Source organism: Frieseomelitta varia, unplaced genomic scaffold (genome assembly GCF_011392965.1).
Source record: "Frieseomelitta varia isolate USP_RPSP 00005682 unplaced genomic scaffold, Fvar_1.2 scaffold_364, whole genome shotgun sequence".
Taxonomy (NCBI): domain Eukaryota; kingdom Metazoa; phylum Arthropoda; class Insecta; order Hymenoptera; family Apidae; genus Frieseomelitta; species Frieseomelitta varia.
The window spans coordinates 364,907-381,348 of record NW_025110106.1 but is presented as its reverse complement, the minus strand read 5'-3'; the positions used below and the strand labels follow the sequence as shown (position 1 = coordinate 381,348).

General features: G+C 38.8%; 1 protein-coding gene and 1 long non-coding RNA gene across 4 annotated transcripts in view; both read left to right on the top strand.

Moving 5' to 3' along the window:
• The first annotated feature begins 708 nt into the window (after window positions 1-708).
• Window positions 709-16,442, top strand: part of LOC122530918 — a 53,843-nt gene continuing 38,109 nt past the window's right edge. For 2 of the 3 annotated variants that reach the window (XM_043658334.1, XM_043658332.1), the window contains exon 1: window positions 907-1,080. In XM_043658334.1, coding sequence (XP_043514269.1) covers window positions 997-1,080 — 84 coding nt within the window. In that variant the 5' untranslated portion in view covers window positions 907-996. Of the gene's footprint in view, window positions 727-906; window positions 1,081-16,442 lie in introns of those variants that run through there. The other variant, XM_043658333.1, reaches the window with a different exon arrangement.
• On the top strand, window positions 11,322-11,992 carry LOC122530926. Its single transcript, XR_006307139.1, has 2 exons — window positions 11,322-11,387; window positions 11,481-11,992. It is a non-coding gene; the product is annotated as an uncharacterized LOC122530926 (long non-coding RNA).

The following is a 16,442-nucleotide window of genomic DNA, read 5'->3' as shown; positions in this document are numbered from 1 at the left end:
TGTATATATTGTAAATATATAATTACATTTTCACAAACATATATATATATATATATATTTTAGATATCGATTATATATTCAAGATGTAATAATTCTCTTTAAAAAAGGTGGGCCATCGCTCACATATTCACCCTGCATCCGACCGTTGACGAAATTCAATCGGTATCGACCGATCGTCAACGAATCCACCAAATAGTAAAACCCGAATCTGGTTCGTAGAATTGCCGGCCGGTGGCTCCGTCGTTCATCACGTGTACCTACTACGTATACTTGCTGACACCGCTCTAAGAAACTAGGGATTAATATCGCGCTCTATCGATTTCGCGTCACCTAAAACGGCTAAACTGCTTTCTGTTGCCGATGGGAAGCCATACTCTTGCCCCTTCTCTCAACCTCTGCACCGACGGTGCGTTCCTCGTGGTTCACGGTCGACGGAGAAGAAGGGAACCGATCGAGCCAGAGATCGAAACGTCTCTGGCGATGCGAATCGGTATACGACGTCCGTGGCCGGCTTTTATGTGTGTGCGTTCGCGAGGGAAATGGAGAGGCGAGGTCGATATTCGAGGAATCCTTGTGCTCGTGCATTATCTTCCGTTACCTCCGATGCATACCGTTATCCATTCCTCGCGTTTTCAACCGTCAGCTGTACCGGTCGAACCGGGGAATTCGCGTGGGTTTCCTCGTCTCCCACGATCGAGAGAGAGAGAGAGAGAGAGAGAGAGAGACGTGTGTGAATACGAACTGAAACGCGCAAACCTCTACTCTTACTTTCGCCCAACGATTTATCGCTACTTATCGTCGATCGAGTCGCTGATCGGTGACATGCTGGTTTTTCTTTTCACGCGACGCGAATTCCTGTCTTCCGACACCGGTATTTTATTCTGTCTTGTCTCTTTTTGATTGCAGAACATGGAGTGAGAGAATCGAGTTTCCTTCAGGAATGAACTCCTGACGACTGGGTGAGAGAGCGAGAGAGAGAGACAGACGTCTGTCGCCATGATGGAACCACCAGTTACGAGCAAGGTCCTGCGGGCTCCTAGCCTAAAAAGAGGTCAGGAGAACGTCAGGATTCAGGACAGGGTGAGTAGAATGCACGCAACGTTATTAATTCTTTCGTTTCGAGGAACGTATATAGATATATATACATACATGTAAGAAAACCAAAGAAAATATAAAAAAAAAATATATATATGTGTGTATATATATATATTTCTTACATGTATATATATATATATGTAAGAAAACCAAAGAAAATACAAAAAAATATATATATATATGTGTGTGTGTAAGAAAACCAAAGAAAATACCAAAAAAAAAAAAAATACCTATATATATATATATATATATGTATATATTTTTGATATTTTTTGGTATTTTTTCACGATATCTTCCGATATTTTTCCACCTTTATTTCGCGCAAAGTGCAAATTGTATCTTTTTACACTTACCGAGGGCAAATGACGAATTAACTTTGTCACAATTTATTTGTCGCGCACAGAATGCATTTTTTGGTAAAATACCTCTCCAGTTAAAAGGTCAGCAACTTTTACTCTCTCTATCGCATCTTCTTATAATTTTTTTTTTCCGAGATTTTCTTTCCTCCTTTGTTTCGTTTTGCGTTGAAATTGAATGATGTAGAAAATTAATCTCAGCCGTGTTGCACTATAGTGAAAAAGTTGTCTTTGACCGGCCGGCGTGTCTAACGCGCTTCGATCGTCAAGCAAAGTAAGGACTCGAACGTAAAGACTTCTCGTTATTGTTAATCGCATTTTCTTACGAGTTTCGAATTTCGACAATCAGTCTCAGGGTGTCAAATCACGTTCGAAAAAAGAGACTAGCTCGGCGATTGTCAAAGTAGTGTGTAGAGGCTTTACGTTTTAAAGTGAGACCAAAATCCTCATCGCTAATACTACTTATTATATTACTACATTACTTATATTACTCTTTATAAAATGAGATCAGAATCCTTATTGAGCTCCTTTTGTGACCTCATTTCGCAAAGCTATATTATTTCAAATTCAGTCGACTCAGATTCGTCGGTACAGTTGTGAAACATAGTCGTTTCAATTCATCGAGAAAACAGAGAAAACGGTCGACTCCGTGCAGGCCAAGACAATACCAGCGGTGGCAGCAGCCCGTGTCGATTTCTCGATACGCGCCGGATGCGCATTATGCATCCCCGTCGATGCAACACCCCGGACTGACGTCACCGCGATTCTCCATTTTTTTTTTTTTTTTTGTCGTCGAGAGGGCTTGTCTTGGCCTCGTCTCGTCTTGGCTCGGCCCGATTCGACTCTGCTCCGTCGGTATTGCACCGTCGCGCCGCAGTGTGCAGCACCGGCGTGTGCGTGCGTCTCGGCTATGCGCGGACGTGGGCTAAACGCGTTTTGCACTTGCAGCTCGCATTCCGTGTCCGGTCGCTTCTCGACGTGGCCGAGTGTTGTACCGCTGGATCGGCCGTTCTTTGTTGGAAAATTTACCGCTCGCCTCCGCGCTACTTTCCCTTTCGGCCAGGTTCCCTGCCCGCTGATCGGATTACGCGACGCGTTGGTTGGTCCCCGATTGCGTCATCTCTCGCGTAACACTCTTATTTTTTTTTTTTTTTGGTGTGTGTTTTCTCGGCGTCGAACCCTCGATGTTTCTCGCTTTTTGGAAAACACCGTGTCAACGATCGATCCATTGAACGACCAACGAATAACGCGACGTACAAATTGAAAACAGGGTAGGTAAGATTCTTCTCGTTTGTGAGAAGAATCTTGAATTGGAGACTAGACTGTTCGAACAAGTGGTCGTCGATAACCGGGCGATCTTCTTTACCTTGAGAACCACGTTTCCGATGAATTACGACGCCAAGCGCCTCCTGTCACTCGAATCGCGTACTATTCTCGTTTATTTTGTACATGCTGATGTTCAACAAAATCGTAAATTACTGTAATTCCTCTCTTTCAATCTGGTCTTTTTTTTTTCTTTCATTTTTCGATCACTCAAAGTTTATTTGCCTTTGCAATTTTCAAGTTTTTCTCGCGTTGTTTCAAAATTAGATTATCTTTAATTAAAGGGACCCAGAAAGAAGAAAGGTAGAAAGTTCTGCAGATATACGAACTCGTAATTGACCTGAAACTTTTGCTATTTTTGTCTACTACCTCTTATTATACGAATGAATAAGAATACAAAGAAAGCTGCTGGTGAGCCTTTATTATCCGAACGGTTGGATAAAACAAAGTTCCACCATGCACAGATTTCTCTTGGAAATGTAGATTTTGACAATACGGTCGTTTTAGCGGCGAAGAAAAAGCGATGCACGCCCACGTGGCCTCCGAAATCACGATTGCGCGCAAATGAAGGTGTGGGCGGGCGGCTGTGAATTATCATCAGTTGTATGGTTTCCTCGACATTCTCGACGAGTTTCGTGCTCGAAAATTCTAACTGCTCGCGTTTGAATTCGGTCAACGAGCAAAGAGGCGTTTCTCGAACAGTTCTGCAAACATTGGAATTTATCGCTTATTTATGATAGTCTTCTTCGGTGTTGTACAGTTAAGAAATGGAATTTCACGTCTCTTTCGTCTCCGTTTCTTTTAGCCAGAGTCCGCAAATTGAAAGAAACTAAAGTATTCTTAACCCTCGGAAGCCCGAAACTCGCAGTCCCGTGCCGGAGTCATTTCTAATATTCCACTAACACATATTTAGATCGCCCGAGTGGCTCACCGATACTGTACTAACACAGAGTGACGGTCGCTCGAGACCGACGTCCTCACCGATATTGTACCAACACAGTGACAGACGCCCAACTCGTATAGGAACACGCAGGAGCATATAGGAACAAATAATAATCACATGAATAATAATGTTATGTTTATTTATATTTATACATTGACAAGAGACAATCGCTGTATCCTTGCTAGCTCCAATACGTTGCCAATTACGTCCAAATTCCTGGTTTTCTGGAACTACATTATCCACAGTTTCTGATACATTGTCTTCTTGCGTTTCGACTTCGGAATCTTGCATTTCGAATTCAGCGTCACTATTCGATACACTTCCGTTGTCTGATGTTTGTTCACTGTCAGGAACGTCTTGTGCACATTGAGCGAAAGAAGACAAAGAAATATTGCTCGTTGGCAATGAGGACATTGCGTCAACAAATGGAAACGACAAATAGAAACAACGGGAAAAAGTAATAAAAAGGACAAAATTGCTTCGATTTGCTGCACACGTGTTTCCTCCTCGGAGCGTTACCAGAAACTGATTTCTTTGTTTTCAGTCGTCGTCACTTCGGCACTTTGGCGAACACGTGTTAGCCACTTGGTTTGTGTGTTGGTGCGATCAGGTTTCAGCTACTAACCCAAGCAGCTCCTGTCACTGTGTGCGTTTATTGTATTCGAGTAGCTCTCGACACGGGTCAAAAATGACTCCGAAGGCTGGCAACTGATTGCGGACCATAACGAGTGACCAAATGACCGTACAATGACAATAACTCGTCGCTTTCTTTTTGAACTTGTCGCTGACGATATCGCTGGATAGAAATTATTGAGAAGTAACAAACTTATTATTTGTTTCTCCTATTTTGTTTTACTTTGAATATACTTCGAGCTGAGAAAATATTACAATTTTGGAACGAAAAAATTGTCGTCGTTCCCAGCGCAAGAGGTTAATGGCTGACATTGGTCTTTCGAGAAAAAGTAAAAGCAAGAGGGTTCGCCTTCTGAGTAAAGTGTGCCGGCTAGGTCAACGATCCGCGCCAGCTGCGAGCGGTGTACACCTGTTCCGTAACTGCACCTCGAATGAGTTTGCCGAGGTCTTGGTCAGACGGAAACGAGTTCCCAATTCGAGACCGGAGTCGAACCTTTCGAAGTCCTCTTTCTTTTTTGCGAGTCGTTCCTCGCGTTCGCCTCGCGAAACAAAAGAAAAAGTAAGAAAGAAATGGTACTATCTCGCTAGTTACGATAATTATATTAACCGCTGTTTATGAAAATATTTGTGCACGTATGAAAGTCACTTTACGACACGAGTCGTAGGTCGCGGGTCTCTTATTATTTTCTTTTTGCCTCGATCGAGTCGTGAGAGCCTCTGTGACAGGTAAAATGCAAGATGTCCACCGCTGGATGATGTGGTGTCTTCCTGTCTCGTCGCGGAATTGGAAAATCTATTTCTCTAGGTTAACCGTTTCTTTTTGCCCATTTTCTTTTAGTATTTAATTTCTTTCTAAATTTTTTTTTTTTTTTTTTTTGTAAGTAATAACGAACCTTCTATTATTACCTAACAGCTGTAACATTAAAGCTGGAAGACGATCCAATCGACGATTTCAACGTTTGTGAAACTGAAGAATCGGTGTACGGAGGCGAACTGATTCTGATACAGGTTTTATGAAACCTAGGATCAATGCACGCAGTTCTTCCACGCTTCTTTGGGGGGGAGGTTCTTGCCAATTTTGCTTTGTTTGATTCTTTCCTCTCTCTCTCTCTCTCTCTCTGTGGAACATAAACCATAAATTTATGAGCTATATTATGAGCTACATTCGAAGTGGAACGAGCCTCGATGGCCTCGGGGAACCTTTTAGGCTTTATTACATCGGAGGTTAGTGACTAATAAGAGACACACCTTTGTCTGTTATCACGACCACTTTCGCATCCTTTTTCATTCCCTTTTTTTCCCTCCTCGCGTGTCACGGTCGGCTTTAATAAAATTGCTTCTCTGCACGCGATCCGGTCTCCTCCCCTATTTCAAAGCAGTATTGTATCCCTTCGAAACGATTAAACAATTAAATATAATTCACGTCGTCCCCTTAATACGCTATGCAAGCTTATTTTACTTACCATTTTAGTATTACAATGACTGGATCACTCGATAAAAAATTTCCAACGGAGTAACATTCCGGAAGGTGATTTCTTTGAATCGCAGAAAAACTGAAGACACAGTGTGGACTTTTTTTTCAATATTCGTAATATTTTATCGAGTGTTTGCACGTAGAACACAACAAGAGCAAAATGTCTGTTGCTTCGACTTTGACATGAAAAATTTTATGACCTCGTTATCGTCACTGTATTCCTGGCAAATATAAATTGTTTCAGTTCATTGAAACGAAAAATTGTTGATCGTTAAAAAAAATCATATAACTATCTACTTGGCCTCATTTTGAAACATAAAGTTTCTGTTTCTATTGTCTTGAATTTTTTCTAAGATACTTTAGTGGATAACCATGGATAAATGTTCTTTTCTTTAAAATGAATTGTAAAAACACTGAAATTTTATTTTTGATTGATTCCATCACCAATTTGAAGATTAAAGTTCCCCATTTGCAAGGACCCTATTAAAACATGCTGTATGACTTTTTTTTTAATTATTTTATCGAACTTTAAACGAAAATTAAAGAAAAAAATTAATATTTTGTCACCTAACCTTGATGTTCAAAAAGCTGGATAAAATTGCTAAAAAGTAAAGAAAAAGAAAAAAGTCGCACAACAAGTTCTAAGAGATCGTTGTCAAGAGAAAACTTCAACTTTCAAAATCGTTGAAGTATTGGCCTCAAAGTATAATTTTTATTAGTTCATTTAATTTCATTAATTTGAATAAAGTGAAACCAAGTAAATTCGAAGTATCGACTTTAAAGTATAATTTTCATTAGTTTAAAGTATTCATTCAGTTTCAATAAAGTATAATTAGTTCGAAGTACAAATATTCACTGGTTCAAGGTATAATCTTCGGTCATTATGCATCCAATTGTGCTACACTTCTGCCATCGAAAAACTCGCCGCCATCTTGTTTCTCTGTCAGCACATTTTATTAGAAAACGCGCAACTATTGCACGAGAATCTCTGTGTTATTCCTCGTCGCGCCTCAATTAACAAACAGAATTGCCAGTTTCACTCGACCGCCCTCTAAATAAATTTCCATATTCGATTTCGAAAGCGAGAAAACGAAGCGAGCCTCGATCGATAACGAATTTCGGAAGGGACCAATTTTGCCAACGCGGAAACGGAAGAGACATTGCCTCCGCACGACGGATGCGAAGATCAGTTCTTGAATTAATTATTCGGCCGTTCCCGTTCTAGTCGCGATTGCAAGTTCGTTGTCCGATCGTCGACTCGTGTTCCATCTTGCAAATGACTTTGTTCCAAAAGCTGAGTATACAGCAGACTCCACTCTAACGCGCCGAAAATATTGACTACCATTTTCGTGCAACGCGCTGTATAATAATTAAAGTGCTGGAACTTGCCGCATTTAAAAATGATTAAACTTTGCTTTCATTGATTATCATTACGTTTTTCACCGAATTAAATAATAAATTTGTCTAATAATTTATTTCCTATAAAATTGAAAATTAACAAGTAGTAATAAATTTAATGATGCTGAAATAAAAAAGATTTTATTACACACATGAGTAATGTGTGCGTGTGTTTGTTTTTCAAATTGACTGCGTGTATGTGCAATTAATTTAAAAGAATCTTTATTTCGTCGTGTTTGACAAAAATAAAGATTAGTGTAACAACGATCATTCCAAACGTGTTACTTTATGTTGTTCGTGGAAAATTTTCGTACGGTAGTTCCTACATGAGCGTCCTCACTTAGACAGTTGGGACTGAAAGTATAATTAATAAGAATAGCCATAGATAACGTTTTCTGATACTGTACAAAGTTTTATTTTATTTAAATTATTGTCACTAGATGGCAGTATTTATTAAATTTGAAAAAAAACGACATTATATTCACGGACACCAATAATGTGTTCTTTCGATCGACAAGGCGTGAAATTATCGTGGAAAATTTCAGTCAATCGACTGACGCGCCACCGATTACCGACCGATAAAGTGCGTCAATTGTTTCAAACGCTCGTCACGTGACCAACACAAGCACGTATTTCTATGTAAACCTCGATGAATTCGCAACGAATCCTGGTTGTTTGTCGAATTGCGACAGGGCAGCTGGATTACATCATTCGATCAAATAATTCGCTGTTGTTTTACTTATTTGCATTCACGTTGCTTCACATCCCAATACTTTCAACGATTGGTAAAGACCTCCCACATTTGACACTTTTTTTCAAGGTTAAAGATGCTATTTTTCTTTCACGTTTCTTTCTGTTCCCTGTTAAAATACGTACACAAATATACAGGGTGATTCACGTAACTTGCACGCCTGAAACAACTTTTAAATTATGCGTCCAATGAAAAATTGTTTCATACAAAAATTGTTTATGGTTTTAAGGAAGGCAAAATATGGCAAGTATCAATTTTTTGTGAATTTCGAAATTTCCAAGGTCTCCTTAATTATTAGGTTTAGGACAAATGTGACTAAATACTTTTTTACTTGGAATTTAATGTTCTTTCGATTTATGATGAAAAAAATATATGGTCCAACAAAAAAAAAAAAAAAAAAAAAAAAAAAAATCTTTAAAAAAAAAAAAAANTATCATTAACCAATTACTTGGAATTTGATATTCTTCCAATTGATGATAAAAAAAAATATGGTCCAAAAAAAAAAAAAAAAAAAAAAAAAATAAAGATCTTGAAAAACACGAAAAATTGAAACGCCACATTTTGCCTCTCTTAAAACCACATAACGTTTTCATTAAACAATTTTTCATACAATTTGAAAGTTATTGCAGATGTGCAATTTCCGTGAATCACCCTGTATATCATATCGTGCTCGATTAACAGAGGAAATTTGATTTCAACGCTAATTTCAACGAGACTACCTATCCGACGGCTGGATCGTCCAGGAATTACAGATTCGCTTTCGCACGCCGAGAGAAGATTTTTTTTCGGGCATGCATATTTAGCGTTCCGGTTTTCGTTCGCGATCCGCTGGCTGCGTTTCAATCTGAAGCAACGATCTCGCTTTCGGTGTTTTACTTTCTTCCTTTGAATTCGAGGCCGAATCGAATTCGAGTGGATTTATTCCCACGTCTCGTCAACACTCGTTCCGACACTGATTCGTCTTTTCGTCGCGTTGCGAAAATTCGAAGCTACACTCGCGGAGGAAGAAAGAAATAACGATTGTGAAAGGTCGAAAACGTATCGAACGTGGGTGGGAAATTTCGTGTTTCGCCGTCCTCGACGAGCGAGGACAAGTGCCCACGTAGGATCCTAGTGTAAACAGAATCGAGAAGGTTCGGTGCGAGGAAATTTGATCGGAAAGATATTTTATTTGGATGAAATTTGGAGAGTTTGAAAGAATGTATAGGTATAGGTAGTTCTATTGTAACACGGCAGATGGATTCTTGCAAAATTGTGTCAGACTAGGAGCCAGTGAAGAACCGTTAAAACCAAACAGTTCAATTTTTCAAGGTTATTTTTATTGGAAATATCAATGCATATATAACACAGAAAAGACATATATATATATATATATATATATATATATATAAACTGTATATAAATGTAAATATACATATATAAACTATTTTCATTTAATTATAGCTCAGTATAATTAAGCGAGAAAGTTTTTTCAAACAATATCGTCTTCACTTTTGGAAAAATAATTAATTTAAATAAATGCACGATGATTTTAGCATGATGTAAAAGCCAACCTGGTGAAACCTCTTGAGTTTCAATCAAAAACTACCAAGATGATCAAAATGACTAATTCATAATTTTTTAGGTTAGATATATCGTAGATGTAAAAAGAGGGTATCGTAGATGTAAAAACTATTTTTAGAGATTCGAATGATTTTTTATAAAATACACAAACAAAAGCTTGTGTATTCTGTTCTATCTTTGGAGTTTCTCTATTTCTTTCGCTTTAATATCTCTGATAAAACTTTTGTGCTTTAGTCCCGCGGGGGGCTAAGTTTCAACATGGTGCCCATGCTCCACGAAGGGGGCAATTTAATTTTCCAGGGGACAATTCGAAAATGAGTCATTAGTGGAATGTTTTGCATTTCTTTAAATGAAAATTCAACTTTCTAATTTCTTTTCTTTCATGGATGTCATGTTCTTTGGAAGCTTGTTTAGACCTTGAAATTAATAGCTTTTTAGGCTTCCTCCGTGTCAAAAATTCACTTTTTGAACAACAAGAATTATACGTCGCAGGGATGAGCATCAGGATTTTAGAAAAAAATAGGTTGAGAACCACTACTTCAGATCTTGGTAGTCTAGTATTAACAATTCGCGAAATAAATAATATAATATAATATATTTTTTATATATATATTTCACCTTATTACTCCACATTCTTTATTTCACTTTATCCCTCAGACACTCGACAATTTTGAACTTTCCAAAAGCTTTTCACAAGCCTATATAAAATTTTTGAAATTGATTCTTTTTTCTCCGTGTTTTCGGGCCAAGTGGTCTCCACTGCGCGGCGGTTCCTCCTGATATTGGCTCTCCTCTTGTGAGAACAGACCAATCGAGTCTTCGTATCATATTCGGGTGTCGAAATTGGGAAAAAATAGTGGCATCAGATGAGAAGGACAGGAAAAGAGAAAGAAAGAGAGAGAGAGAGAGAGAGAGAGAGAATCCAGGGTTGCATTCGTCGGCGATACAGGCGAGTTTGCAGGTAGACATAAAGTTAGGTACATACTTACGTTACAGTCGCGAGTCGAGGAGTGGGGATGTGTGTTTGTCGGTCGGGTAGTAGACTGAAGAGAGAAACACTTCAGTTCGAAGTCGGACGTCCGACGTCGCTCACCTTCTGTGAACTTGTTTCGCCTCGTGTTCGTCTTTTCCTTCTCTTTCTCGACCGGTTCATTAACGATCGCGCGATCGTCGGTGTTGGGCAATTAGATATATATACCACTTATCAAATCGACACGGAGTTACGTAATTAATTAGCGCGACGCCGCGTTCGCCTGAACGTAGTCACTGTGATGTGGTTACAGTGATCGTTAACCGTGTGCTCGATCTCCATGGCCAGCGATCGGGTAAATCTCCGCGGACGCTAGTCGAAATCGCGAGTTGGATTGCCGATATAGATAAGAAAGAAGCATCGAAGAAGATGCTGACGTTTGAGCGGAAGAAACGTCGACAGGCCTCGGAGTTTCCGTCTCTGACGAGGTTCCAAGTCACAGCTTAGTCGATTATCCTCGATTATCGAAGAAACTGGCCAAACGAAACGAAGCTCGAACGAGGTAATGAGCCGCCCGCGAACCGTCGGAGGATCGCTCGAATAAAACTCGACGAAACGATAACGTTGAACTCGCGCAAGGAACATGCAGGAAAGTGGGCAATTTTGATGTTGCATCGCGTGGCCTGGCTACTCGACGAGGAAACAGTGACTCGTCGCGGGAAAACGGCCGGAGATGCGAGAGACCAAGGACACGAGACGGTGACCAAAATAGAGGACGGGGACGAGGACGACGCGCGAGCACATCGAAAAAAATGGCTATGACGGGCCCGAGGGACAGTTCGCTGTTCACACGAGACAAGGAGAGCATTCCAGCCTACAATGTACGTATGTTGCATATACATACACAAGCGATTGTCTTTCTCTCGCGTTTCTCGAACCTAGTGCATTCGTTGTTGCGCGATGTCCCTCCTCAGCTCAGACGACGGAGAGCAGCGTTTTTGGCGCGAGAATAACACTAGAACAGTTTGGAGGGAACAGCAGCAGCCAGTTCGTCTCGAAACGAACATGAAAATTCATCGTCGCTCCGCGATGTTATCGATTCGCTGAATTATTAACGACTGTGGCATTGACAACTACTACTGGTTGCGATGTCGTTGCGTCACCGCTCCTTCGGTCGGTGCCGAAAGGAGCCGCATTTTAATCGAAACATCGCGAGATTACGTAAACGAGATGGACGTGCACCTTGCGAGAGAGACGACGACCGGCACCCGGCAGTGGTGACAGGCCCATTCACGAAAAGTTTCGCTCTTGCAGCGTGTTTGATAAGAACCTGGACACGCCATTTATCTGGAAAAGAAACATTCTTTTTGTAAAAAAATTCTTATACAGATGGAATTTATTTTACGGATCTACTTTTTTAGTAAAACATCATACTGTAAAAAAAAACTAATTTCGTTAGTTTTAAATTAAATTTAAAGTCACGGTATTTTTAGTAGAAAGCGATTTTTCACCCACCCTGTATTATTATTATTATTATAACTGTGAAACTAGTTTCGTTCGAATCGAACGATTTTTAAACCTAAAAATGGCGCGCAGAAGTGACGAAGAGAATACATACGTCGGATTCCTTGCCGGATTTTGATAGCGATATTATTGTAAAATTTTGAAAATTAATAATACTATGTATTATTCGTGAAAGAGTACGATTATGTCGATAATTTTTGACTGCCGTCGGCATAAATTCCTAGCCAAAATATTCCGACGAAAAAATGTTAACCTTTTGTGCTGGAATGACGTACCACGCACGTCGAGAATTTTTTGTTCCAAAATTGCAATATTTCCTCAGTTTTAAGTATAACCCATAATAAATAATAAATTTATTACTTTTCAATAATTTCTATCCAGCGATATCATACCGACGAGTTCAAAAAGAAAGCGACCAATTGTATACGGTTTTGATCACTCGTTATGGTCCGCAATCTGTCACTTAACCTCTTGCGCTGGCAACTGATTGCGGACCATAACGAGTGACCGAACAGTTCGTCGCTTTCTTTTTCTTTTGAACTCGTCGGTTATGATCTCGCTGGATAGAAATTGTTAAAAAGTAATAAACTTATCATTTATTTTACCTGGGTTACATTTAAATATACTTAAAACTGAGAGAATTTTGCAGTTTGGGAGAAAACATTCTTGACGTGTGTAGCACGTCATTCCAGCGCAAGAGGTTAACTCGGCAAGGATGTCCAATGTCAGTTCGCAAGTAAAAGAAAGAGTATAACGGCGAAAAATGACGAGGTTTGTTCGTAGTGTTTCACTTGACTACGAACCGCGCGCTAATCTGGGAAACGTGCAGTGCCACCGATTATTCCGTGAGATTGATAAGGAAAGACCGGTTTCGAAGTATAAAGTACTTACAGCCTGTCTCACAAGAGCGTGCTGGCGATATTGGTGAAAAGATTGATATACTGGATGTCCCACGGCTGGGAGGTGATTCTACATGCAAAAATTTGTTGAGAAGAAAGGATAAAACTTGTTCGTTTTTGAGAATCGTGACACTAGAACTACCAAAGTGATCAAGATGACCAATTTATAATTTTTGTTAGAAATTTTGTAGATATGAGACAGTGCATTTTTAGAGATCCAAATGATTTCTCATAAATATATAAATATAATATATAAATATAAAAAAGCTCATGCAAGTTATTTTTTTCATTTCAATGTCTCTGATAGAAATTTTATGCTTCGGTCGTTGGCAGTACTAGTGATAATATACACTCTTCTATTTTTTCTTTTCGACAGTGGATTATTTGTAAGATAAGAAATAATTGTAATAAAAAACCTTTCATAATCTATCGCAATTGGGAAAAGACTTGCAATAAGTATAACTATAGGTTAATCTCTGAAAAATTTAGGTTAGAGGTTAGGTTTTAGGTAAGTTAGGTTAGATTAGAAATCTACGTTTTAGGTTAGATTTTTAGTTAAGTTGGGTTAGGTTAGAATTCTAATTAGGTTAGGGTCTAGATTAGATTTTTGTTTAATAAATTAAAGTTTGTCAAAAAAAAAAGAGAAAAAAACATTCTTAGCCCTTGTCAAAATGTTGCCAGCGAAAGGGTTAAGCGTTATCTGCATGTCGCGAAATGACCAATCGAAATAGACGCATGAGATCATCGCGTGTTGATTCGGTGTTTCCCTCAATTCGCCGATCGGCCTCAACCGGTCGGATATTTCCTCACGTTACGCTACTGTGTCCAGTGTTTTTCATCCGACGAGTTAAAAAGAGGAAGCAAAAGTCAGCGTTGACACGCCTACCGCAAGCAGCATGCGAATACGCTGCACCGCCCTCGACAGTCGCACCTGCCTTCTTTCTACTGTCAGTTTGCCGACGCTTACAGACGAGACATTCAAAACGTCTAAGGCCGTCCCTTTGCACCTGTTCCAAAGGTGAACCTCTTTCCTCCGTGGATCGTTACAAATCGTGCCGCAAACGCGTTCCAAAACGTCATTTAACCACTGGTTAAACCATTAGCATCAGCCTTCTAATAACCGGTTCGCAGACGTACATTTCCGACGAGTGAAACGAATAACCGACTTCGCGGTAAACAATGGACGATTATAGATTCTAATTGCGACATCCATTTGAGGTTCTTTAGCAGAATTATTTAGCGCAATTACCATATATGACGAGCCGAACGAATGCAGAAAGCAGATGGAAAATTTACAGAAGATGCAGGTTACTCTACGACGAGTGTAGAGTAAGTTGGGAAGTGATGGCACATATCTAAAAAAAGAAAGAAAAAATTATCACTTCTGAAATATAATTGAAACATCAAATACGTGTAATTTTATAATGTTACAAAAAATTATCATAGATTTACAAAAAATAAACAAAAGGAATAACATCTTATGCAAAAAGCCATTTGATCCAAATTGTCCCCCAATGATATATATATTTTGAGCTCAATTTTTAATTTATTATACAACTGTAGGACTGTGTCATCTATATTAAATATATTTGCTCCAACAGTTGAAAATACAAATCAACCTTTATCCTGTTCATAGCCTGACACCAAGATAAAGAAACGCCTTCTGATTTGTGATCCCTTGTTAAATTTGATTCATCACCAAGTTTTCAGGCAAATTAAATGCCACAGATCTTATGCATTCATTTGTTGATACGGATTTAAAATTTCTTTCTCATTTTACCACTCTAGCAATGAAGGTGGTCCTAAAGTTTTGTTTGTGAATAATCATTATTTTTCATTCATTCTATTCTTTAACGTAGGAATCAGAAACTCTAGATGCCTATTTTTTATCACTTGGAACTGCCTCTATGAGATCCAACAATCCTTCATTCGTCCATAATCCTCTATTGTTAGATTTTTTTTTATGTTCGGTTGGCATAACTCTCTAGAAAAATACTTACTGATTATTACACACAATTTCACCCATAACCGATAATCTGCAAGTAACTCACTTGTTTCTTTTAATAATTATACGACAATATCTCATTATAGAAATGTAACCATAACCTCTAAACACTGTACTTGTTGCTTTCTAAATGTTAGTAAATTATAATTTAAACTATAAGCAGAGAATTTTTGAGATTATTTAATCATACATATAACTTATATTTTTATTATGTATTATATTTGTGTCATGTATTATACATAACCTATCTTATTTTTCAAATGAAAACGAACAAGAAGAACGGTTTACATAGCTTGTGATTAAGACACAGTATTAGATCACTATTTTAAGAAAGCTGAAAATTGTCATTTGATACTCTGTACAATGAGAACGAGCCATCTTATTTGGAAACGAAATGAAATGAAATGAAATTATATAGCCAGACGCGTTTCTTAATCATTTTCCTTTATAACGAATGAAATGAGATTAAATTATACAGCCAGAGTAAAACGGATGAGAATAAATAGCCAAATCGACGACGTTTTCTCTTAGTTACAATCCCAATGCCTCACGAGCCACCATTTTTTCCTACCGAGTAGAAATCACGCTCTATCGGACCAACCGGTTAACGACCGATTTAACTGGTTCTCTTCGACTCGGTGCGACTAGTTCCTCGACTAGTTCATCGAAGATGCGGGCTGTACGAGCAGAAAACATCGGCGGCCATCGACGCGTAATTCGAGCCTGGAAAACTTCTTGAAACAGAGGAGAAAATCGGTAATGCACGCGTCGCAATTTTGCGCAGTTAGCGTTCGAATAAATTGATCCGCATGACGCGATAAATCGTAAATGGTTATCGCGATTTTCCCTGTTTAGCGTTCGCTTAATTCATTGACGATCGATAATGTAGTCCTACGTAGTTTGCCGGTAACGTAGTTCTACGTCATTTTAAATTTGTTAACTGAATACCGGCAATGTCCTACGTCGTTTCAAAATTGACACCCCTGCTAGTCGCGAGGCTCACGCATCACACAAGATGGCCGAATACAATTTTCATTTCTCTAATAAATATTCAACGAATAAGTGAACGATAATATTGCAGTTGTCCAAACTATAACAATATCGCTGAGTACAGTTAATACAGCAGTATCAAGTTTGCAAAGTGCAAGTAATAACACTTATACAGTAAGAAATTGATTGTTTATCGCTCGTTTTTTTTTTTCTTTTTTTTTCTATTAAAATTATCAGTATCTTTGTTGCAAATTTTTATCAGGTATTTTCTTTACACATTGATCGGTCAACAAAAACTTATGGAAAAAGGAGACAACTTTCTGAACAACGTTTACACGGATGCGTTTTCCGATTATGAATTGAAGTGATTCGAGTCCCACAACGATAGTGATACAGGCAACGATGCCTCGGTGCAATTCAAACGAAGGGAGATCAGAATAATAAGAAGCGACGAGAAGTTTGATAACAGAGATGAACCTCTTACGCAAGCACGATATTTTTTATATTCACATATGTAT